The sequence below is a fragment of the Columba livia genome, chromosome 3 (assembly GCF_036013475.1).
Source record: "Columba livia isolate bColLiv1 breed racing homer chromosome 3, bColLiv1.pat.W.v2, whole genome shotgun sequence".
Classification (NCBI taxonomy): domain Eukaryota; kingdom Metazoa; phylum Chordata; class Aves; order Columbiformes; family Columbidae; genus Columba; species Columba livia.
In genome coordinates this window covers 42,077,990-42,103,644 of record NC_088604.1, presented here as the reverse complement: position 1 = coordinate 42,103,644, position 25,655 = coordinate 42,077,990, and the positions used below count along the sequence as shown (strand labels likewise).

The 25,655-nt window shown below is 37.0% G+C and overlaps 1 protein-coding gene across 13 annotated transcripts in view; it reads right to left on the bottom strand.

The window, feature by feature from the left end:
* KLHL32 (kelch like family member 32) overlaps positions 1-25,655 on the bottom strand; it is a 113,969-nt gene that overhangs the window by 34,652 nt on the left and 53,662 nt on the right. For 8 of the 13 annotated variants that reach the window (XR_010471254.1, XM_065056565.1, XM_065056558.1 and 5 more), the window contains one exon: positions 4,691-4,906. The exons of 3 other annotated variants lie outside the window; for them this stretch is intronic. Coding sequence is in view for 9 of the 10 variants with exons in the window: in XM_065056565.1 (XP_064912637.1) it covers positions 4,691-4,906 (216 nt within the window). In the remaining variant the exon portion in view is untranslated. Of the gene's footprint in view, positions 1-2,753; positions 2,927-3,605; positions 3,781-4,690; positions 4,907-25,655 lie in introns of those variants that run through there. 2 more of the 13 variants (XM_065056568.1, XM_065056567.1) reach the window with 2 other exon arrangements.

Genomic DNA, 25,655 nt, shown 5'->3' with positions numbered 1-25,655 from the left:
AGATTCGAAATAGAGCTCAAGTGTAAGAAAAGGCAGTTGAAAATAGGACACTTTACTCTCTTTTAGAAAAGGATAAACAGGACTGTAATAAGAGAATTGGATTTATACATTTATTATAAAATAAATGCTTAACAACTCCTATTGACCTGTAACACTGTAGTCTTCCTGTCATTTTTCTGTTAATTCAAGTAAAGACACTTCTCTATTACAGACTAAAGACTGATTTTGCACACCAGACCCACAGTAACACAAGGAATAACTTGTGCTACACTTTCCTACGTAGAACATCCGCTTTATGAACACAAGTTGCACACAAGGAAATAAACAGGGCTGGAATGTTTTGGGAGCCTAGTCCTGGAAAAGACATAACACAGCTGCATCCTTCCTAGCTGAATAAACTACTCCTGCTGTTTTATCCAGCAATTTTTCCTAGATTGCTTATCAGTTGATTACCAAGAAACTGAGTTGCATGGCAAAGTAAAAAGAAGAAAAAAGACTCCTAACCTTAGCTTCAGAAGTAGTATTGGCAAATACTAAAATTGATCTATTTTTAATGGTTGCTGTTTAAAAGATATAGATATATATATCTATAGATAGATAGATAGATAGATAGATATCCTTTAACAACCTACTTAACCAGTAGCAGAGAAAGAAGAAACTGATCTATACTGATCTCACATTAAGATTTTTTGCCAAACATGATTCAATAGTTCGCCTTGGATCATTTGCAGTGTTTAATACACTATCATTTGACCAATGCACTGCTGGGAAATAGAGTGATTGAGCAGATGTTTCTGCCTGCAACTGTTAGTATGATCCTTGAAGTATGAACATTTAAGCCCCATGACACTGAAGTTTCTAATAATGAACATGATAAGGCATAACTGTATTACAACTAAAGCCAACATCAGTTTTTTTACTTAAATCTTTGGCTTGCTTTCCACTTGCTAAGGTTCCAACAAGAAGTCTTCTACTGCTAGATTCCTCTGAGAACACATTCTATCATAAAGGGTTGGTTACATTTTCAATTATCAACAGAAAGAATTAATCTGCTTCCTTACAGTAGAGCCAATAAGCATTTCTAGTAATGGCCTATACGAAAAGATTCTCTTTTCACTTCATGATAAACTAGAGATTTTTGTCCTCATCATGACCATTTCCTGTGTAAAAAGTGTACTGCACAGCCTCAGAGGAAGAGGAAAAATACCAAAGAATTTGCCTTTTTTTTTCTTCCAGCTTTTTCAGAATTCTTCCTTAGTTTTCTTAATATTTTCATCTAAGCCTTTCTTTCATGTTACTGCTTTAAGTTTACTCACATTTTAGTGCAGCTGACAAATCATAAATTTCATGTCAAGAAAATAATATTTCATGATCTCACATGCTAGTGAAATGTAAAAAAAAAAAAAAATCAATATGAAAACAAATCCTGTGTAACCTAACAATCACCATAACAGGCTTAGCCTAGCTAAAAAACCCCTAACGATGGACGCTAGTAAATTACTGCAGTTTCAGAGTGTTTCTTTGTTTTCAGAAATACATCATTACATTATTTGTCTATTGTCTCAACCAAAAATAACACACCTGCACTGGGCCAAATAATTGCATAAGATTTTAAGAAGCAGACAGAGGAATGAACTACTTAGTTTTTCCACTTTACCATGGTTTGGAAGTCACACTTCTCTGAAAGAATCAACATTAATTACTGTAGTAGTCTGCGTTAACCCACATCCTAATGTGCCGCCATTAATATTACTTTTACTTTCTCACACTTGTGTTTTTTCAAGGGTATATTTCATCATAGTCACTAAAATTGGGTAACTGTGAATTGGCTGCCTAACAAAAATCCAAAATATGCCAGATATGAGCTGCAGTCACTTCCATTTAAATCACATTCAAGCATCACACTGTGTACACATTTTGATGCATTAAAATAACTACCTTCATCTTTATGTGCATTCGGATCAAATCACCCAGTGGAGGTTGGGAATGTAAACTAGTGAAAATGACTGTGCTCTGCAGACAGCGGCGCCCTTTCCAGAGGTTCTCTGAGGGAAGCTTTAATTTGCGCTTTGGGCTTCATGTGAGCCCTGCTAGGAAAGGTGCCTTGGGCACACGCTGAACTCCTATCGCCAGAACATGCAAGCGTGTGTGCGGCAGGCCACACTAGTCACAGGTAAGACAGACGAATCAAACGGTAGCATCCCCCATCCGCGTTTCTATTATCTGCCCCACTTTGTGCCAATTTCCTCCAGCTTCCCCAACACCTCTTGCTTTGCTGTTCTTCCTTAAGACATGGGATGGGGATTTGTCAAAGTCAATGAGCACTTTATTACAGTGAGAGTGCTCAGTAATGAACAATTCAGCAATTTAATGAGATTCTGTAGATCTGTCTCCAGCCTGTCCATCAAGTTTCACTTCTATAAAGCACCCTGACACTAATCCTCTGGCATACCCAATCTTCACCCTGGGCTGAATATTAGATTCTTCCATGGTATATTGCATTACCACTATAACCTTAGCAAAAATGATGAACTTAACTACACTTGAGGCAATATAGCTGGTCTGATTTGATTTTCTTCTATTGGGTTGACTATAAGGGAATTACTTATTTACTAAGATAAAGAAAAAAAACAGTTTCTTATTGCCATCTGAATGCCTAAATTGGTAAATATTTATGTGTGTCTTTTAATTCATTCTGGGGACCTGGGATAATTATAAATATATATTTATTCCTGGTTCTACAGACTGAATTAAAAAGACTCATGCACTTTTTGCCTGCAGCAGAAAACTAGTTTAAAAAATTCTTTGGAACAGCATTAGTAACCTTTAGAGAGGCAATTATGATAACACTTAAATGGACAGTGTGGAATTTGTTGTCACTCAAAAAGCAGCATATTACCTATAAGTGTCTCTCCTCAGTTTGACCCTGCAACAGAAACAGAAGCTTGGTCATATTTACCTCATCAAGTGTTCACTGATTGGAGTGCACACAATTAAAAAAATTATTTTTGAGTCCTTCTTGCAGGACAGAACAATGACACAAGATTTAAAAATTCCCACTTCCCAAACTTCATCGCAGCAGGTTGCATGCTTGCTCATTACTGAGCTGGCATTAAGTTATACTTCTATGGTTTTCTGTAGCAACTTTTCTTGCAAAAGTGTACCCAAGCACATAGCTAGGAGATTTCACTGACCCTGCTGAGATAAAAGCCAATTAGCCAATAAGCCACCTATATGAACTTGTACATCAAAACCTTTTCTGATAAAGGGAGGATGGGCTAGGAGTGCAAAGTATCATGCCTAAAAAAAGCCAAACTGAAGCAAACCCACCATCATGGGCAGTGTGCTGCAGATTCTGTTGTAAAGACATCCTCTAGAAACTAGGACAGGAAAGTGTCTAACTCTATATTAGTATTTGTATAAAATATCACCTTTTTAAGTACTCCATAATCTAAAGCCTCATAATTTTGTAAACAAATGTGTCAGTTACCTAAGAGGTTAAGTTACATCTGTATACTGTCTTTGTGGTTTGAAGAGCTTAACTAGACATTCTTAATTTTTAAGAATAAATATTTTGTTCCCGCATGGCATTATTCATCCACAGAACATGAAATACCCCACAGACAAACACACGTTTTACACTTTGATAAAACAATGGCTTAGAAATGAAATTATTTACTTAGAATAATCCAAAAGATAAGTAGATAAATAACAGGGATTTAAATATAAATCAGTCTTCTGATTCTCAGTCTCCTCTAGTGGACCAATACAACCCATTTCCTAAAGAGAAAAATACAGGTTTCCTTCAAGCAAGTTACATTTTACCTTGAAATACCCTGAAATATTTTCCTCCTATAAAGCATGACAGCAAAAAGGAAACAGAAGTGTTTGGATAACTGACACTATAGAGATTTCCTTCCACTATATGGCAAATTGCAACTTTTACAGACATATGATGGGAATGTTTCCAAGTATAGGCTTTGGTTTAGGTTTTGTGTTTCTCTTTACAGGATATATTGTCTTTTCACATCAGTTTCCCCGCCCCCCATCCACGCTAAAGATTACAACATAAAGCTTTTATCTCATTAATGCTCTATGGCAAGCAACCTGGCCCTTTTCTAGATCCAGTTTCTTTAAAGGAAATTATTTCCCTCTCCAGGTTCTTGCTGCAAACCTTCCACTGAAGCCCCCACTCATCTCTGAGCAGAGCAGCCTGTGTGATAGTTCTCTAATTTGATTCAGCCAAAGTCAGTTATAGTGTCACGAACAATTTAAGTGACTATTGAAGTTAACGCCCTCACTTCATGGAACAAAGTTTGTCTGAAGTGAATGGGAGAGACTGCAGGAGCAGGTTTGCTTCCAGACTTGAGGCATTAAGCCTCACCAGAGGCAATAATACTTAAGTTGCTTGCATGGGCCATCTCTTCCCACCAAGGAAGTTACATCTGGAAGAAAATCTCTGGCCATACCCAAGTAACATAAGATAAGCAATAAGACAAATTTCTCTTTCAAACAAATTGCATTAACACAACAGTTTTTAAATTTCATTTAAAAATCTCCCTTGGTTGTTATTCACAGTTTTTGCTCAAGTGCTTATTCTCCCTCAGGATTGCTCCAGGGTTTCAAACAACAGATTATTGCTGTGGTTTATAGAGTATCACACATTCTGCTTGTTCACCAGTCTCCTTACCTGCCAGATTTGTTCTTCACTGAGTGAAGTGAGTCTATCACTTTTAAAAACCTCTCGAAGGAGACAGTATGGGAGTGCCAGAACTTCTTCAGGACGATGCTTCAACAGCTCAGAGAGATGTTTTACTAAGAAGTCAACCACTGCATTCTCCAACAAAGTGAGGTTGAAGAGGTCCGCAAGCTTATACAGGTCCAAGTAATTAAAACTATTTAATTCCTAAATGGGTGAAGCAAACAAAATACGTCTCAGAAAATAAAAAAAAAAAAAAAAAAACAAAAAAAAAAAAAAGAAAAAAAATCCAGAGAACATAAAATCCCACAGGTCTCAGGTAACGAAAAAAGGCTGTTCTTACAGAGCTGTGGATAAGGAAGGCAATATAACTTGAAATTAATTAACACAGTCTCATTCAAAATGTATGTGTAAATGTTACCAGTGCATATGCAAATATATATGATAGTACTAATTTATATTGCAGCTGCTAAGATTATATATGCATACAGCATCTGTAAGAAATATGGATTAGTACATAAAATAATAAACCAGCATGATTTACACTGTATGACAAGAGCTTGCAGGAGTTAACAAGTGGATTAAAAATGTATTCGTTAACCACAACGGTTTGTTACAAAGCAATCATTTGTTCATTATTTACTGTTTTGACTGAGCTAGAGCATCTGCATAGTACCATTCTAGTTCCATGAAGCCTCACAAAATACGAGATGCTGAGCTACCCTTTATTACGTATAAATTTATCTTCAATGAACAAATAGACCCTTTTTTCAAGACCACTGACATAAACCTATAGTGGATGCTGGCCTCATATTCTTTCTCCTCCTCCTTCTAGTGGCAGAAAATCAGTGGAGACAAAAGCTACAGTAACTCAGGGCAGGAAGTTTTTTCCATTCTGGTAACAGATAACCTATATTTACAAGCTGTTTTCGCCTTGGTAGCCTTTGCAAATTAGAGTCTGGACAGCTAAGTATTGCTATTCTAGACCATACACTCTTCAGGGGAGAAGCCAAGAAGTCATCTGTATTAGCAAAAAGCACCCAGGAAGGCTGGGAAATAAGCGTGTTTACCCGCTTCTCTGTTCTTGCTGTACTCTCACACCTCTCGTCCTCTACCCTCTCCACAATCCTGGTTTTCATCTTCCAATTTCCCGCATTGCTCCCTATCAGCCGCCTTCTCCTTGACCAGTTCCATGTGCGCGAATGACAAGAAGTCTTGTCAGTTTCACTTTGCTGGTTAGTTAACACAGGGACTGGAGCAGGAAAGAGAAACCGACTAAATTAAGTCAATTTCACTTTCACTGCTCTGCCGGCTGGAATGGCAGCACCAAATGAAACTGACAAGAAATCTTGTAAATGTCAAATGAGCTGCACGGCTGGCAGATAGAGCAGAGCAACAGGGAAGATGGGAAAGTGCGAAGAGGAGGTTTTTTGGAAGGTTTTATGGACTACATCCTGAACGTGTGAACTGGGTGGCTGTCCCAATGACTGTGTTTATGCATATGCAATGGAGAGTGGAGAAAGAATTTTTTTCACCTGCTTAGAGGAGTCTGTAGGGGAGGAAACTGAATCAAATTCCTGTGGAGGCTCCTGCTTGTTACATTATCTCCCAGTCTGAGTGATGCACCTTCCCTGGCAGGCTTGTACATTAAAGATAAATCCTATTCATTATCTACTTAAACTGTTGCATAGGAGTTTCACATTGTTTTCTTGGAAGAACAAAGTTCTTTACGTTGTCAGAAAAAACACAATCGTCCCAAAAGCCACAGATATTCTGGTGTCAGTTCCTTTTCACACTCATAGAGAGGAGTTAAGGATAAATCCTCTCCAGTTGCAGAAAGAAAGAGAAAGGAATTAATTTTGCATTAGAAGTATCTGGTCTGTGTGCTTGCTCAGTGATTTAGTGTCTCCAGATCACAGATGGTACCTTACACCACCACTTCTGTGATGGCCATGCAATGGTGGCAACAACACAGTCAAGTATAATCAAAGTAAACTTCACAGAGTTTAACAAGTAACAACCATGCTTTATTGTCCCTGCCTTGGAAGACTATCTTTTCAAAAAACTCCCTGATTGAATGAATGCCAAACATCCAGAAAGAAACTCAGAACTGTTCAGTGTATATTTATTGAGCTCTTTTGTAGTGAACAGCTATATCTTGGGGAAGATAAAAATACACCAAAAAAAAAAAAAAGAAAAAAGAAATCAAGCATTCTGGTCTGAGGATCAATAGCCCAGCTAAAACACAGGCCTGATCAAACCCCACAAAGTGTCAATGGAGGAGAGATGGCTTTTGGTGGACTCCAGAAAACAACAATACTGGCAATAATATAATAAAATCTTTCATTATTAGAGAGAAACAGTAATATGACACACAAACGCAGTTTTCCCCTGAAAAATCATCACATTTTCAGTGAAATCTAAAACATACTGGTAAATCTTCATTTTTGGTTTGGGTATTTTTGATGATCCCCCAAACTTCCCTATCCCCTCAAATCAATGCCAACTGATTTTTTTCTGAAAGCTGTCATACAGCTGAAAAGGCCAAATATACTTATGGATGGATAAATAAATTCTCAGCAGCCATTTATTTACAATATTATATATGTTTTTTTATGTGCGTTCACTTATTTCAGATGCTTATTTATTTATGTGTCTATTGATTTATTTATTTATTACAGGGGCTTACTTTTTTACTTATTTTCATTGGTAAGCATTAGAGGATTTTTGATGCTTTGCCTAACACAATGTGGACTTTGCCTAACACTGCTGGACTTCTGTTTTATTGCTTGATGAATATTGCAAGTATGTTTTGTTAAAACTGGTCTTGGCCTGTAATCAGAAACACTTGTTTCTGACTTCGTAAGGTTAGCATCTACAGGTTTGCATTTCACAGCTAAAGAAGCAAGTAGTGCATTAGCTCTTACAGCTGAAAGTTATCAGACTGTCATACCAATATTCAAATCAAAATTATAATGTACAATACATTACTGTCTCTATGATGATACTAGAGGGCAAAAATGTCACACTGAGATCGCAAGATGTGTAACACAGATCAGATAACCTAGCTCTTCATATGCAGCAAGACTTTCAGAAATGTCAGAATAAAATGCTGTATGTTAGTTGGAAAAAAAAAAAAGAGTACACCTTACCTTCTGGTTTTCAAAAAATCCAGTGGGAGCTATCAAAGCAATCACTGTCAACTCAGTCTAATTTAAACAGATTTCCCAAACTAAATCCTAGATTGAATTACAACTTTGTTTAAAAAAAAACAAAACCAAAACATACATATATATAATGTTACTAAATACAAAATTTAGATGTGGTCACGAGTACATTCTGGCAGTCTCTGTTTTCCACAAATTCATTATATTCTGTTAAAAAAGCAGCTACAAAATCTAAAGTCATGTTCAACTTTCTTATGGTACTGTATCGCAGCACACATTCTTTAAAAACATGCAATACAAAACAGGCTTATGTAAATGACTGAAACTTTAATCTTGTTTTTCTAAACTTTTAAATATATGCCACTTATCTTTTTTTGAACTGAAGGATGAAATATGAACAGAAGCAGAACTGTCACTAAGAGCTGAAGAGAATTAGGAAACAGTAGTGATCCTATCTTTTCTAATATGATGTATGTTATGCTGCTGAAACAAATTCAGACTAAGAAAATACGTTTAAGATTACATATACAGATCTTAAAACTGACAATCAAAATAGTTTTTAAAATCTCACAGTAAATTCACACCAATTTAATAAATTGCCCAAATTTTTTATCAGTGTCTACTTCTAAAATGAGGAACTATCTTTGATCTTATGCATGTTACTTACTATACACACCCCTCCTCCTCACTCTCTGAAGTAGGAGAATTCATTGTTCTACACTACTAGTCTTCTGATTCAGTAGAATCAACCTTTCGATGCCAAACCAGTTTAACAACGAGCTGACATTTAAAACCCTCATAAAAGAAAATCAGTTTTCCGAACTAACATAATCTGAAAGATGACAATGTTAAATATTCAAAATAAATGATATGACATTGTCCATATTTTAATACAGAGATGTATTTTAATATAGATATATGAGAAAATGTCTAACAGGAAAAAGAGATATAAACATTGTATTTAAATTACTTCAAAATCCATATTTATTCATTTGTACTTTAAAGAATAATTGCCTTGCACAAGCCACAGAAAAGGATGTAACAGATTGATAAATTAGAGTTAATCATAACCAAGTACGCAGCAGACTACAATACAGCTCTATTCCTCTGCTCCATGTTATAAATAGCAGAAAAAGCACAAGGAGAACTAAGGGGAAAGAATGCATTTCTTTATGACCTTATTTGAAAGATAAACTCCTTGGGGAAATACAATTTATTCAGATTATCAAGACCCTGCTGTGCAAATCTACAGTCTGGGAGCACACTACAGAGATCAAACAATATTTACTTTATTCTGTTGGGTATAAAAGCTTTTAATGAATGCATAATTAAGACAGAAAGAGTATATACAGCTTTAGAATTCCACTGCCAAGCCAAGCCATTAATATCCAAAGTATCGTACCCAGTTGTAGCTCCACCTGCTTCCTATTTAGATTACAACACTATTATAAATCAAGGTATTAAATGACTAGCCCTGCTGCTGTAAGAGAGGAGTTGCAGGGTGACACTATTTCCCTTTTCCTAAAAATGGTTTGGTCTCTTTAAAGCAAAAAAAAAAGAAGCATGAGGTCTCTGGGACAGGGACTTTTTTATGCAAAATCCTTATGCAGCACCCAGCACAACGGGGTCCCGACCCCAGGTCCTCCAAGTTCTCTACTGTGTTAAATACTACGAACCAGCTGTACGAACCAGCTGTACCATTCAGAAAAGAACCTTGACATAAATCATAGCAAAGACAGGCTCTAAATAGATAAGGGATAGTAACAAAATGAAAAATCGTAGTGACAAAAAACATACTTATCTGACAACAAAAGGGAACAACACAATTTTAAGAGAAAAGAAATCTGGTTCTGTTGGTTCCAGCTCTCCCTTAGTATATCAAAGGTGGTAGTTCTCCAAAACCTCACATATTTACCTAGGAACTAACTAATCATGCACATACTCAACAGCACAGCAACAGACATAACCATTTCCTACAAAGCATAAGCGTGAATCTTTTAAAAACTATACTTTAGATCTTATTTGAAATTTTCCTCCACTAAACACCAAAGCCACCCAGCTGGACCACAATATTTTGCTGAAGCCTGATCACAATGGAATAGCTGCATCAGAATTTTGCAACGTATAAAACTGCGTTTACATTTATTACAAGATCAGTGTCAACTGCAAATACATTTATAGGCACAGTAAAGGACGAATTTTTAAATTACTCATTTCATAAAATTATTTTTCTAGTAGATCACTGCTTTCTCAACACTTTCTGTAATACTTGCTTTTTTTCTCTTTTAAGCATGAGAAGCTATTTTGCATCCTTGCTGTGATTTCAAAGTAGGTCTGCAGCTAAGTACAAGAGCAACAATATCAAAACATTTCAGCCCTATTATTTTCCCTCTTCCCTATAAGAATTCATTTCCCTTCTCACTTAGTGTTTCCCTGTATCTGCTTAGTTTTGAGTTTGAATCCTGCTGGCTGGTGCTAATAAGCCCCCTCTTCAAAGGCATGGAGGAGGCCCTCAGACCTTAACAGGCACCATGGAAAGACATGAGATTCTCAGATTGGTCATGTCATGAGACATGTGTGGTCTTTGAATATGAAAGCAGAACATGCCAATATGCAGATACTCCAAAGTAAAACCGAACAAGTAAAGATTTTCTAGAATATCAAACAGATTAATCCAAGTTATTAAATAGTACAAATACTTTCAAATGGCGATCCAATTAAGTATTTTAAGTGACTCTATTTATACATGCCTTTTATATATTACATACATGATTATGTGTGGAAAGAAATATAATAATGAAACATTAAGACTACACAGTTAAAGTTCTGTGGTATGATTGGAACAACCACTGGTAAGGTTCATTCTGCAGAATTTTCAATGACTGCTTTCCCCTGCTGAATACATGCTGCTGTGGTTTGTTTTGTTGTGGTTGTTTTGTTTGTTTGGTGACTTTTTTGCTTGTTTGTTTAACTGCACCTGGCACAGAAACTCCCCAAATGGAAAGCTTCACATCTCACCTGGCTTCACATCTTCACCTAGCCCTTTTAAACTATTTCAGACAGCAGAAACTCTAAAGGAACCTTTCATCAGACTTAATCAATGTTTACAATTTTTGCCAATTATGAGAGCCTCTCTTCTCTTCAAGTATGTTATGAGGAATGACAATTGTGCATTCTTTACTGCAGCAGGAATCTCAGACTATTGGTACACAGTTTTTACAGATGTTTCATTACTTTTTATTTTTGCTAACTCTTCAGAGTTACTACAGTGTTTGAGGAAACCTGAAAACTACTTGGCTAATAAATCAACCACCAGCAATCTTTCATGGTAAATGTTCACTTGTCTTTTTGTTGTTGTTGTTGTTAACATTGTCAGATCCAGAAAGAGAATGTTTTATGCTTTAGAAACCCAAGGTTCACAGGAGTAGCAGTTAAGAAATAATTATCATCAACAAGAAGAACAAAGAATAAAGAAAAACAGGACTGTACAATACTATTGCTTCCAATTCTTTTGCAGTTTAAGGCTATGAGAATATCAGAGTGGAAGCATATTCCCTGCTGTACAGGGCAAGCTCATCAAATCATTGTAGTCATAAATTAAGAAAGATCCATCTTAAAACTCACTCTGTTCTTGCTCTGAACTACTATTCTGAGAAGGATCAGCTGATTTTAAGACACTGTCTCCTAATTTCCAGCTTAATTTACTCAGACAGTTGTTCCTGTGCCAACATTATCTTTTAGTTTTAACAGCCCTCTCTCTTCCTGCTCCCCCCTCCTCCAGTATTTATTCCCTTGATATATTTACAGAAAGCAATCATATTCCTCCTCAGCCCTCATTTTGCTAGACTAAACAAGCCAAGCTCTTTTAATCTCCTCACATAAAACAGGCCTTGCTGATCATCTTAGCTGCCCTTTTCTACATGCCTCCCAGTTTGACTTCATTTATTCTTCCGCATGGGCAAACACTTCACAGTACTCATGATTTTTCAGCAGTATGTTATACACAAGCGTTAATATTTCCTTAGCTTTATAAATTACCTTGCATGCAATATCCTAGACTCAAAATGCCTTTTTCTTGATGATATCACATCAGTAGCTCAAAGCCATCCTATGATTGAATACAGGAAAACTCTCTGTAAACTTGGTCCTCAAAGGTGAGACACAGTAACAGGCCTCTGTCTGCCAGCCAGGACAGAAATAATACGACATGTTACAAATGGGAATTGTGTATGATCCACTGAGATGCAGTAGATTCTACTGGGGATGCTCAGAAATTATTTTCCAACTGCTTATTTAATTTCTTTCTATATTTGAGTAATGGATCTTGTAATTGTCCTGGTACCTACCAGCTACTTATCAAGGGAAAAATTATTTCAATAATTTTCTTAAGACTTGTTTCAAAAGTAGGCAAGGAAATCCCCTCAACATTCTGACAAACAAAGCAAGTTTTAAATCAATCTAAAGTATGAAAATTTTCAAGCATAGTGAAAAAACAAGCAGAAAATATGTTTCTAATACATAGTTAACAATAAAGCGTGATTTTTATTCTTAATCCTCATCTCCACTACCAGCATTACTGATAGACCTGTTAGTAGAGGTGTTAAGGTAGTTAAGGCAGTTCCTTTTTCCAAAGTCTTACTATTTTTACAACATTTAATAGTTCAAAGCTGAAGTTTTCCAGCCTCAAGATTAATCTCTTTAAAATCTCTTGAAAACATCTCAAAAAGTGTATAACACATTACAAAGAATGAGACTGACAGGAAAAGACCATTGCTCTTTCTCATTAAAAATATTCAGAATGGAAACAGCTTGAAGAAGTTGCCGTCACTGTGAAATCTTCCATTGATCCCCCTCATCAGCCTCTAAAAAAATAGTTTGAGTATGCTCAGTAATGACTTCTTCAAACTTTGCAGCTAAAATCTCATCCCATTCAAGCTGCACTGTCTATAATCTGTCCCACAGCTAAGCAAGATCCAGTCTGCATCATTGCCCACTGAGGGTCAAAGCACAACGACAAAACCTGAAAGCTGAAATCCCACTTTTATTGTGCTGCTTGGGACCCACATTGGAGCCCTGGCAGGTCACTATCACTTTCAAATGCAGAAGCACAAAAAAAATGCAGACCAAAGAACAGGAGAATAGATCTAGACAAGAAGCCCAGAGATAACAAGAGGCAAACAGGCCTGGAAGCTAGCAGGAGAGTTAGAATCGCAATGTGGAGAAGATGTGACTTCTCAAGGAGGCTGCATGATAGCTCCAACTGCTCTGCATAAATGTAAATTAATAGTGATGAAGATAGATAATAGCAAGATAATAACAAAAGGAAGTCAACACACATGATATTGCACTAAAGAATAAACAGGTGGCATATTTCAAAATTATCAATAGACTAATATTAATGCTTTAGATATAAATAAGAACAGGGGAGGTTTTCACATGCAAAGGATACAATAAGATACAAACAATTCTGTTTCAGAATCTTTTTATGGCATTTTATTCCTGAAACGTTTCACTGATGTATATGTTGCTTTGTAGTAAACACAACAAGGGACCACTTTTCTTAAAAACCTGTCTCTGCTTCAGAGTCCCAGGCAACACCTTGTCATCAAATGCTTAAGGATTACAAAGCTAATAAACACATCTAAAAATGAATAACTATAAAAGGGTAACCGTAGAGAGCGGGACATCTAATCTCACCAGAGAATGAAACAAACTGTCTAATATGTGTGGAATGATGGGTTAATTAACACAGACAAATTCAAATCTCAGAAATACTTGCTAAACAAGCCAAAACAAAACAAAACAAAGCAAACCCAAACAACGCTTTCTCAGAATTTTAAGGCAGTATATGATACTCTGTCTCCAGAAAGGCTGAATCCAGTGCAAGACAACTCAATACTGAGTAAAATTTTGATAGACAAAGCAGAATCAGTCACCAGTTTGAAACCAGTAGTTCCTAATGCTTTGTAAGAGTCGCATCACCCCAGCTATCTACTAATATTTTACTTGTATGAAAGGAATAAGGAATCAGTAGAGAAATTTATTTTTTTGAAACCTCAAAAGAGCTAATTTTCCCGAGTTTACAAGAACTATTGGTAGAATAAAATGGGACAAGTTTAACACAAGGAGCACTAGAGAAAGTTGAATGCTATAATATTTCACAAATTTCATATATTACCTACATCTATTAGGATGCATCTTAGATCAAAGATTTGTTCAGTGACAATCTCAAATGAAATAAATGGTAAGCTATAAGGCGGTGTAACTTTTTCCAGCAAAGTCCTCAAGGAATTGATTCTAGGTCCAATACTGTTAGCAGTTTAACTGAACTAAAGAACGATAAGTTTTGCCTGCAGAGTTTGCAGAGATTCTGCAAAAGCAGCACAGTAACAAATTATGAGAATGACAGAATGTGAGTACTGTCTGGCTTTCCTGGTAAAGTGATCACATTAAAAACAAAACAAAACAAAAAACCCACACCATATCTGAGAACCGGTAAATCAGCTGATACAGAACATATACCAGGCTCTATTTATAACAACATTTGCAGGCCATCAGGAGGCACTAAGAAGCCATCAGAAATAGCAACATCAGTTCTCAGAACAGTAGTGAGACAAAAAAAGTTTTTGCTGTGAAATGAACGTGGAGTAGCATCCAATAAACACTGCTGCTGCTTCAACATAGTATTTTTAAGGCTACTGCTTAAATATTGGTCCCAGTTCTGAAGCTTGTACTTCAACTATATGAAAATATTACAAGATAGAAACCCAACCTTGCAAGATTTAAGGTGCTCAACCTATTTTTTTAAAGAAAGGCTCCTGAAGGATTTGATCTTTAGCAAAGACATTAATAAAATAGAGAAAATACACAAAAGCAAAAAAAATTCTGGCCAAATTTTCAGAAAATAGTTTCTGGCTCATGGAGGTAGGATCAAAGTTACACTGGCCAAGGGACCAGGAAGTGCAGGACAGTTTGCATTACTTTTGTGTGACTACCAACATTCTGCAACTCTGCATTGAAAGAATGAATGCAATAAACCAAGTTTTTTGCCAATTTTATGTACAGGTAAAGAAGGAAATATTTGCATAATTTGACCTCTGAGGGTATATGGTTTCACATTCTTCTGAAGAGCACGAGACTTGTTGGAGCTGCAGGAAGATATGAGGGTACTCATCGGTTAAAAGAACCTGATTTAAAGTATGTGAATGATAAAAAGGAAACATTGAAGGTGTTGAAAAATATATTTCATTTGGAAAAAAGTTATTTGTTCAGGCATCTCTATGCTCCTGCAATATCTGACCTTGCCTCAAAAAAATCACTACGAAAATTTTTGCTCCCAGCACTAAACCTAGGCAAACTCTATTTTACAGAGGAAAAAGGAGAAGCAAAAGAATAATTTAAAAGATTGTTCATGATGCAGAAGATACAAAAACCAGAACCTCAAATGCCTGGAACCCATTTCAATGTTCTAGTAGCTAGATAATTCTTTTCTTCCCTACCCCACCCCCAACTTTAACATAATTTAGTTATTTATGCAGCTCAATATATCAGTAAAATGTCTGTAATAAGCATTATGTCTCAGTAAAATAAAACACTCTACACTACTCTGTCCCCAAATTTATGCAGTGAAAAGAACACCGCTTTCCCACAAACCAGGAGCTGTGCTGATTAGTAGGTTTACTACATAGTAATTAGAACTGATTTCTGGAGGTAAACAGGGTATAAAGGGATAGCAGTAGTCCACATACTGGGGAAAAAAGCAAAAGAATGAAAATAATTCTGGAAGCATCATTGAATCAAAAAAAAAAAAAATCAGTATGTGTTAGGATCAAGGAGCTTTTCTTCATATTTTAAGCATTATTGACTAGGAATTAATTTCTCACTCTCTTGGTCAGAAATTATTACAAATCTGACTCTCAAAACCAGACAACCTCGAAAGCACAAAACCCAAGTGTAAAAGGTTGACCTTGACTCAATGTCCAGTTTGACAGTTCCCACATCTGACCTTCAGTAATGGTAAACAACTCACAAGTCCTCTCAAAACGAACACATGTGAACGTTCACACAGTTGAAGGTGCTAAGCATCAGGAAGGCATGAGCCTTCATAGATCATAATAAGTTTTGTTCATTTAGTTTCTAGCAGATCTTCCACCCCTCCCACCCAATCTCAAATAGCTACGGCCAGAACACCATGCTTTACCACCAAGGGTTTCCCCCCCCACCCCACCCAGAAATATTGAAAACTATTTAGTCAATGCATGACATATGCAAGTCATAACAAAATGATAAAATTCTCACTGGCTTTAAGATTTCACCTTGAAGACACCACCTTTAAAAGAAGAATAGATCATTGTAAGCCTAATTTCTCCTTATTCACAACTACAGACACTTGCCAGTATCTCAAAGTCTTCAAGTATATGAAGGTGCCTCTTCTGTACCCACCTTTAAACACAATCGGAATGAAGTTGAGCCAGACACCCTTTAAAAGAAAATTGGAAGGGCATGTAGAGGAGGGACACAGATTAGCTGCAGAAATACATTATTTTTTAAGTAACTGAGCTAACTGGAAGTGTCATGTTTTTTAAAAATTAAGTACAGTTTACTGAAAAAGTGTGTAGCCAATGATTATTCCATATGATGTTATAAAAATTAGTCCTTTTCAAATACATATTTTAATAGCAAATTTTGCTAAAACATCCAAATTTCAAAGGTTTCAACCATATCTAAAAGCAAAATGCTAATAACAGCTTATCAAAAATTACATATACCTAATGTTGTGTTTTCCCTCACCTCAAAATACTGACCACATACACTGAGCATTTTCGCTATTAGTTTTATTACTTTTCAAGAAACTCCATTCATCTATTCAGCTTTTTGTCCAGGGCTGAATGGTGCTATATGAGTCCAGAACTTGATTAGGGCTTTTTACCAGTAGTGTATAATATATATGCAAGTTAAGACTCACAACAGTATCTAGGTAGTCAAGCACTCTTAAGTGTTTAGTTACAGTAAACATTCAGTATCGGTTCCTGGGGGCCCCTGACATCACCATTATACACATACACTCTCTGCATACTTCAGTTCCTCATGAAGAGGGTAATGCTGTAAATATAAGTTATAATATTGTGAGGCAGGTAAAAACAAAATACAGGCACATATAAACACTGACTTTGGGCCTGGCATATGACATTGGGTCTCTACCCCTAGCTTTCTTCACAGCCACAACGTGCTATTTCAACTAAGTGGGAATCCCAATTCCAGAGTGTTCAGGGGACTAAACCTACCCGAGGTTCCTACAGTACTTAAGGATTAAGTATTAGTGTGCTTAGATGCTACGGAAATTGAAGGCTTTTTGCATATATAATTAGAACAAGGAGAAAAGACTGAAATGGAATTAAAAAAGACCTTCCTTTGAGTGGCTTTGGAATCTTTCTCAAAGGTCAAAGTGCTTATAAGGGAAGTCCAGACAATATAACACTGTCTCTCAAATTCAGAGGACACAACAGCTCCTATAAAAATTACTGTTGAGACAATTCCCACTGAACCGCAAATAAAATTCCTTGTTTAAGCCATTTGGGATCTAATGCTATCTATGCAGCTACACACACTCTGTGGTAGAAATCACGAATTCTGTAAGACTCTGTTGAAACAGATGGGAAATCTAGCAGTGCCTTCCTCCAAGTTAATAAACAGATGTTTAGAATAGATTACATAGGAAAAAAGAGAATAAAGTTATAAACATTTTTGAGTTTGGAATAATACACTTGCAGGACATTATTCATGTTTAATAAAGTTGTTGATACTATTAATCTTTAGGTTTGTATCTTTATTTTTTAGAATTAGTGAGGTGAATGAGGACAATTTATAACTTTCAAAGTTCTGATTACATATTGGTTGAAAATTCAGTAAGACATCATGTACATTTATATTCATTCTGAATTCAAGGTCTATTCAATACCCTGAAAGGAAATGGAGATTTTGGTTTAAATAGAATTAGTCTACATGACAATTCTGAGAAAGATACTGGTTCCCTGGCAAATTCTACTCTTGAAGTTGTACAAACAAAAGACTAAGAATGATAGAACGTGCTAAAATTCTGTAGCATTTACTGCTGCTAAGATACCTACTGGAAAACATCAGCAGCCTCACATGGAACTTGTTTGGGCTCCCCTACAAACTGAAATGGTTAAGCAAAAAATGTTTCCTTATTAGGCACTGAAATAGTATTTAACAGTGGTCAAAACTAGATGATTATCTGATGTATTTCCGTTTCTGTAACTACTTATGTATACTTTGGGTTTAGGTAATTTTCATTACAAATCTTTCTTCTTTAACTAGCACAATACACTAGTTAAGTGTGTTGTGAGCAGTTCAGACAGATGCATAGAACAGTAATGATTAAGCGATCAGAAAAACATAATATATAAGGGAGGAGGAAATCAGCTACATAGATTCATATCAAATTCAGATTATTTGCCTTTACTGAGAGATGGTTTAAAGTCTAAAATGCAAATACATGTATCAACTTGGATCCTTATGACTTCAATCTGCCTGTGCCACTAAGTAAACAAGGTTTTGAGATGATGGCCTCTTCTACTAAACTGACTGCAAAACAAAAATAAAATTTACAAGATCTTTCTAATATCTTTCAAAGACAATGCAGTCATTCACTATTTTCCTCAGTTTAATACTGAAGTGCGAAGTTGCCTCTCAAATTCCATCAAATAAAATATTTTCTCATTCATTTTCTTAATAAAGATTCAGCTCCTGCTTAATATTTCAAACTTGAAATTGATCCCTGTGAAAATACTAATAGTGTGTTTAAAAATACAAAGCTTAGAGCAGGTAAAAGATACTTCATAACTGAGATGGAATGAAAAAAAAAATCATTTTTATTTTGGCTAAGCCAGTATAGAGGAAAGAAATGATGGACAATTAGCTCTCTATCACAGTGATATTTCTGAGATAAAAATCAGATTGTAACTCATTTTAGGTCCAATGTTCTCTTCAGGTTCATAGGTTACAAATGATTTATAGTTACCATTTTGTACTTAGCATTCTGGCTTTTCCCATATTGGTAAATACTTAATAGCCAAAGCATTTTCATGATTCATAAATACCTTTTCTAAAATGGCTTAACGTAACTCAAATTGCTTTAAATCAAAGCAAATTTAAATAAAATGTACCTCTGCCTCTTTACAGGAGGTGAAAAAAAAAATCTCTGTATATCTGGTGCCTGTATTCTTGTTCTTTCACATTAGAGCTGTAAGTCTCCTCTTTCAGGTCACGTCTTCCACATAAAAGTGCTAAACTAATGCTGCTTAATGACAAATTAATGTCCATGAATAAAAAATACACCTCTAATAGCATAGAGTAATTTGCCATTACAATATCATCATTGGACATGCCCCTGGTTTAATACGATGTATTTAATTCATAACTTAATGAGTGATATATAAAAAGAGAGAGATGAACCCTGCAATTACATTTATGTGAGTCTGTCACCTTATTTGTAAAACCTTAGAGTCATTTACATTCAAATTAGAACAAATGAGTGATTTCACAAAGTGCAGTGATAAATGACCATTGCTGCACAAGACAGAACTGTATTTCCTGCAAAAACATTAACAGTTTCCTATTATTTGTTAAAAATTACAATGCGTATTGGCCAGTGTTGTGTGAATAATGACTTTTTTACTGATTAGGTCAGAAGACTAATACGGAGTAAAAATAAATAATTTTTCTTTTCATTTTTTCTGATTTCCGCTTGAATTTCTCTGCTCAAACTGTTACGGACTCACACTGCCACCTGCTGCCCACGCCTGGGGAGGAAGGGCCCCAGCCCCGTGTCTTAGCTCCACTTCAGCCATTTGGCCTTTCAGGTTTCATCTCTTGCAATCAAACTAATTTTCCTGCCATACTGCCAACTGGGCATGTCATCGAGGACACCGGCAGATAAGGGGAGCTGCACTACACGATTACAAATACTGCTACTTTGGGGTTCATACATCTAAATTGCCTCAATGGGTAAGGAGAATTAAACGCTAAAGACACTGGGTGGCAGAAAGGACAGGGGGTGGGGAGGAATGGACGTAAAACATTAGTATTGATCAGATGGTAATAAAACCAAAGAAGAATATTGTACATTAAGCATTCTGGGATCTGTCAGCCTCTGTTTACAGCTTTACAAAAATAATAGAAATATTCCAGAAGCAGGAATCTCTCAGGGGCTGAGGGACAGGTCTGACAGAGGCCACACTGGCTAGAAAGACAACATGAGAAAGGCAGGGAAGGAAACAAGGAAGGAATACAGCTTCTGTGCTCCTTTTTAAAACACACACCAAAGCTCCTCTCCCTTCCTGACAGAATTTGCAAAGAGAAGGAAGATGTAGCAGCATCTGCCTCTTCCCTACTTGTGACCTCTCCTGCGACTGCCACAGAAGATTGGCAAAGGGAGTCCATACAACCAGCCAGACTTTGATTAAAAATTAAGGATGGGAGCTTTAGTCTTGCCAGCAATAGCAAACCTAGACACCGCAGCATAATTTTTCACATGTCCATCAGCAGTTCAAATACACCTTTGCCAACCATTACTTCATTAGGAAAAGCAGAACACATACACACAGCACCAGCAGGTTCCTGACCATACTTGTACCACTTTTTCTAACAGTTAACACCCCAGGAGCAGAATATCCACTGTCACATCACAGTCAAATAGCAGCAAGACTATTACAGCAAGAACAGAATTCCAAGTGACTGGATATACTGTTGTTACATTCTTCACTGACACCAACTGAAAAAATGGAGAAAACCACCATCCTTTTTTTTTCCTGAGTTCCATTCAAAGTTGGAATCCTTGCAGTGCATTCATGTTTCATATATATAAATCCGTACCTCTATAATACATCTGTATGTTAAAGAGAGAGGAGATAAATTCCAAAACTTAGTTTTGAGCTTTGTACAGGAACTTTCCTAAAGATTGTCAACAGCTCAATGACTCAACGGCTGACAAGACACGCTCCTTCAAGAAATAGCGGGCTAGCACAACAACAACAGGTCACATAACACTGAAAACGAGCAAAATGCAAGATTATTTCTGTCTACTTTGTATTCTTGGTATGGGAAGGTCACTCCACCATGCAATAAAGTTGGTGGACTCAAGTTTGATGGTGGTGGCTTTATAAACCACCGCTCTGATTCTGGGCCAGTGCGGGGGTAGAAAGTGTACGTGAAGGTACTTAAGATTAAAAGCTCAGTATTAGTTTAAAAAAGGCAAGCCTTGGTTGCTAGATGACCTTTAGATTTTTTTTTCTAGCAGTTTAATTTGCTCTATATGAAAGACTCGGGAGCTAAAATTCCAACTGAGATGGGGGTTCTAGCAATACAAAGGTGATGCTCTCAATCTCTGGTGTAAGAGTCAATTTATCTCTGAAGGAGCGTATCTCTGTGAAAGTTGGAATTGTGCTGTGGGCACAGTTCCAAATGGAGAAGTTTGGTTTAAGAAAAATAAATAGCTTTGAAGCTTTGGCCCCCAACACATATGCAAACCATGTGTACTCCTTTTCATTCCACAGGCAGATTCAAATGTAGCTTCTTCCTTTTAAAAACAGTAAAATATATCTGTCAACAAACAGGGTCAAAAAGTTTAAAACTAGGAGAAGAAAAGATCCATATCATTAGGTGTTCATAAACGAAAATTTTTTCATGGTGTATAAGCCTAAATTGACCATTAAGGGTCAAAGGTTAAAATCAAGTGCCCCTACCCAGGACAACTTGCCTTCTTCAATTATTATCAAGAACTATCCTAGGAGGTCTTAATTTAATTATTAATCTAATTTTTGCATTCCAGGCCTGATCCTGCTCACTGTCTCCTTTATATACAAGAATCCAGAGCATACAGTACAGAGGAAGCTCCAAGAAAATTCCAGTTGACTGCTGCTGTACAGTGCTGTGTTTTTTCAGGCTTATTTTAATCACTCAAAATGTTATTTTTAGCTTAAATTACCCCTCTTCATAGATGCTATAACCAACATCAGTAGCAAGTGGGCAGACATACCTGTGGCAGAGTCCTATCCACTAATGAAGTTTCTAAAAGGTAACCTAGTACATTTATTATTTAGCAGGGAGATTAATGCAGTGAAAACTAAAGGGAAATTCAGCATCAAACTTTTAACTTCCCTTGACACAAAAACATTTATTTTCCCAAGAACTATTTTTAACAGTCAGGGGAACTTTAATTGCAATCAGGATCACTGGTCATGTTTACTATACTTGCTGTTCCTAGCTACTGAGAGAATAGGAAATTATTTCCAGTACTGAGTAGGAGGGCAGTCAGCTAACACCACTGCTACTGTAGTAAGGCTGCACTGAACATAAAAATATGCAACTGTCCAACCAATAAACTTAACATAAACAATATCCCAGACTCTGTCCAGTATGGAAACTTAAACTGTTCTTCACAAAATGTGACTGACCTGGCAGCAGAAAGTTAAAGGAGCAAATGCTAACAATCTTGTCGTTTTGCCTCTGAGCCTGAAACTAGTGGGCTGCTTTGGATAGTTCTGCAGCTTCTAAATGCTTCACTCATACCTATCACCTGGAATGTAACTCAGGAGGTATACAGAACTCCACTGAAAACTATAACACTGGACTTCAGAAAATACAGAAAAAATCACTTAGCTTTAAGATTTCAAACATGGCCAGGTCTCTGAATGCTGGTGGAAATCAACCTCTGGTTTGAAAACTGATTACTAAAGCTATACCCAGAATATATTTAGTTAACGTTGATCAGTAGAAGGAAATACCATTAAAAACTTGTATTCTGAATAGCATTCCCCCCCTTATTAAGACTTTTTGATTGTTGAAATAATTTGTAGTTTGAGGCTGTCTTTGCTACTGAAATACACAAACAGCTGAAGACAAAGACAAAACTTCTTACATCTACAACCAGTTATATAACTCAGACATATTTATGAAACAAACATTTCTATGTTCCGAATAAATCTTTTAACACATTTATTCTGTTGCATAAGAATAAAGTCATCAGGTACCTTGCAGAAAAACATTTGCAAGCTTTAATGTGCAAAATGCGTCACCACAAACACACTAATACCACATTCTCTACAGCTCCATTTAAGAAGTCCCTTCTCAGGCCTCTGTCACATTCAATGCCTTCAACTAGCTTTCTCTTGCCTTATCTGTTGTCATAGTAGGACAGTTATGGTCCACTGGAACAGTAAAGGCTAAAGCTTTTCAAAGGGAAACAAGATGTATAAAGAGCTGGCTAGAGGGAGGAGCCCAAAGAGTTGTGGTGAACAGAGTCAAATCCAGTTGGCGGCTTGTCGTGGGTTGTGTTCCCCAGGGGTCAGTATTGGGGCCAGTTCTGTTTAATCTCTTTATCAATGATCTGGACAAGGGGATCGAGTGCACCCTTGATAAGTTTGCAGATGACACCAAATTGGGTGGGAGAGTTGATCTGCTGGAGGGCAGGAAGGTCACAGGGAATGATCAGGACTGGATGGATTGTTGAGCCAATTGCATGAAGTTCAACAAGGCCAAGTGCCAGGTCCTGCATTTGGGTCACAACCACCCCAAGCAGCGCCACAGGCCCAGAGAAGAGTGGCTGGAAATCTGCCTGGTGGAAAAGGATCTGGGGGTGCTGATTGGCAGCTGGCTGTGTATGAGCCAGCAGTGTGCCCAGGTGGCCAAAAAGGTCAACAGCATCCTGGCTTGTATCAGGAATAGTGTGGTCAGCAGGACTAAAGAAGTGATTGTACCACTGTACTCAGCACTGGTGAGACCCCACCTTGAATCCCGTGTTCAGTTTTGGGCCGCTCACTACAACAAAGACATTGAGGTGCTGGAGAGAGTTCAGAGAAGGGCAACGAAGCTGGTGAGGGGTCTAGAGCACAAGGCCTATGAGGGGCAGGTGAGGGAACTGGGGCTGTTTAGCCTGGAGAAAAGGAGGCTGAGGGGAGACCTTATTACTGTTTACAACTACCTGAAAGGAGGTTGTAGCATGGAGGGTGTTGGTCTCTTCTCCCAAGTATTAAGTGATAAGATGAGAGGAAATGGCCTCAAGTTGCACCAGGGGGATATTTGATTGGATATGAGGAAAAGATTCTTTTTGGAAAGGGTTGTCAAGCACTAGAACAGGCTGCCCAGGGAAGTGATTGAGTCACCATCCCTGGACGTGTTTAAAAGGTGTTTAGATGAGGCTCTTAGGGACATGGTTTAGTGCTAGATTTAGGTTATAGTTGGACTATGATCTTAAGGGTCTCTTCAACAAAAATTATTCTATGATTCTAACAAACTGAAGTGTACTAAGATGGTTAGTCTATAAGAAAGAGGACCTGTCTTATAGTCAAAATAAGATCTTGTTTTTTATTGAGTCAACTCAGATGAAATACCTTAAAGACCAGTAAATACAAAATTCAGCATTGGCTGGAAATTAATCTGCCCCCAGTGCACTTCAAACCTTCTTCAAGAAGATCAATCAGATTAATTAGATCAGTAAAGTCTTCTTCGGTACCGTTGGCACCAAATATGCCTTTGAACAGACCTGCGTATGGGCCAGGCCAACTGCATTTTAAGCAAAAAAAAAAAACTTATTTGAACCCTTGGAATAATTACAGACCCCAGACAGAAGTATTGAGAAAAGATGAAACCGTCTAGAACTCCAAAAACTGATAAGCTGGAACATTTGGAGAAAAAGAAGAGCTGGAACAAGCTCTAACATTATAAGAGCAGCACTCCTACACAGGCACAGCCTGAACCAACCCAAGCAATTAAAGACAATGCTATCAAATTAAAACTGTGTTGTTATTATACAACAATAATAAATGACAGCTAGATCCCACATGTTGTATTTCCTGAATTTATTCTAAACTAAGCTAAGTTTGTGATATCCGAACAACTCAAAACAGCAAGAAAGGAATACACCAGTGTGGTAAATTAACTCGGCAGCTCTCTGGAACTCCAAAACATCTTCAGAAAGAAGAGGCAAGAATTTATTCTCTTCCCAGAATCGGTATCATAGCATGTGAAGTCAGGTGTGATAAGACACCTCAGTTCCTAGCTGCAGTAAGCATAAGTGGCTTTAAGGAAGCCTCTGTTAGCTACTTGGATTTTATTTTTAAATAGTACTAAAATAAAACAATAGATATTTTTGAAGTCATCCAATATTATCTAGAACATAAACAGACATTTGATATAATTAATTTGGACCCTGAAAGATATCAGTCTTTATGTACGGCATCTTGTTGATCTCTGCTAAAAACTCTTACACAACTACTCAAGGTTGATTACTTGTATGTACTGCAACTTGCAGAACAAACAAGACAAATTCCTACTGTGATCTATTCACTCTGCAAATCTGTCACCAGACATGCCTTGTTGGGTGAACCTGGTAAATAAATACTATAAAAAGAGTAAAATACAGTCTAGAGCCCAACCTGACGTAAGCTACAGTCATCCTATAGATGTCCCTGCAGATTCAAAACCTCACAATGATACTCTGATGCAAAAATACTTTACAGAACTACCACCACTCTCTGTCTCCCAACATATATTCTCCTCCTTATCCTCTACCCTTCATACACTCTACCTAACTCCCTACCTCCATCATGATACATCTGTACACTGGGTCCCACTCCCTTGTCATTTTTACACCAACGTAGCTCCAGTTACTCAGAGTGCAAAGAACTCCTTCACGTTATTTGAGTAACTGCTATTGACCGTCACCTCCACAGCATTTTTACTGGTCTGTTAATTACAGAGTAATTTGGCAG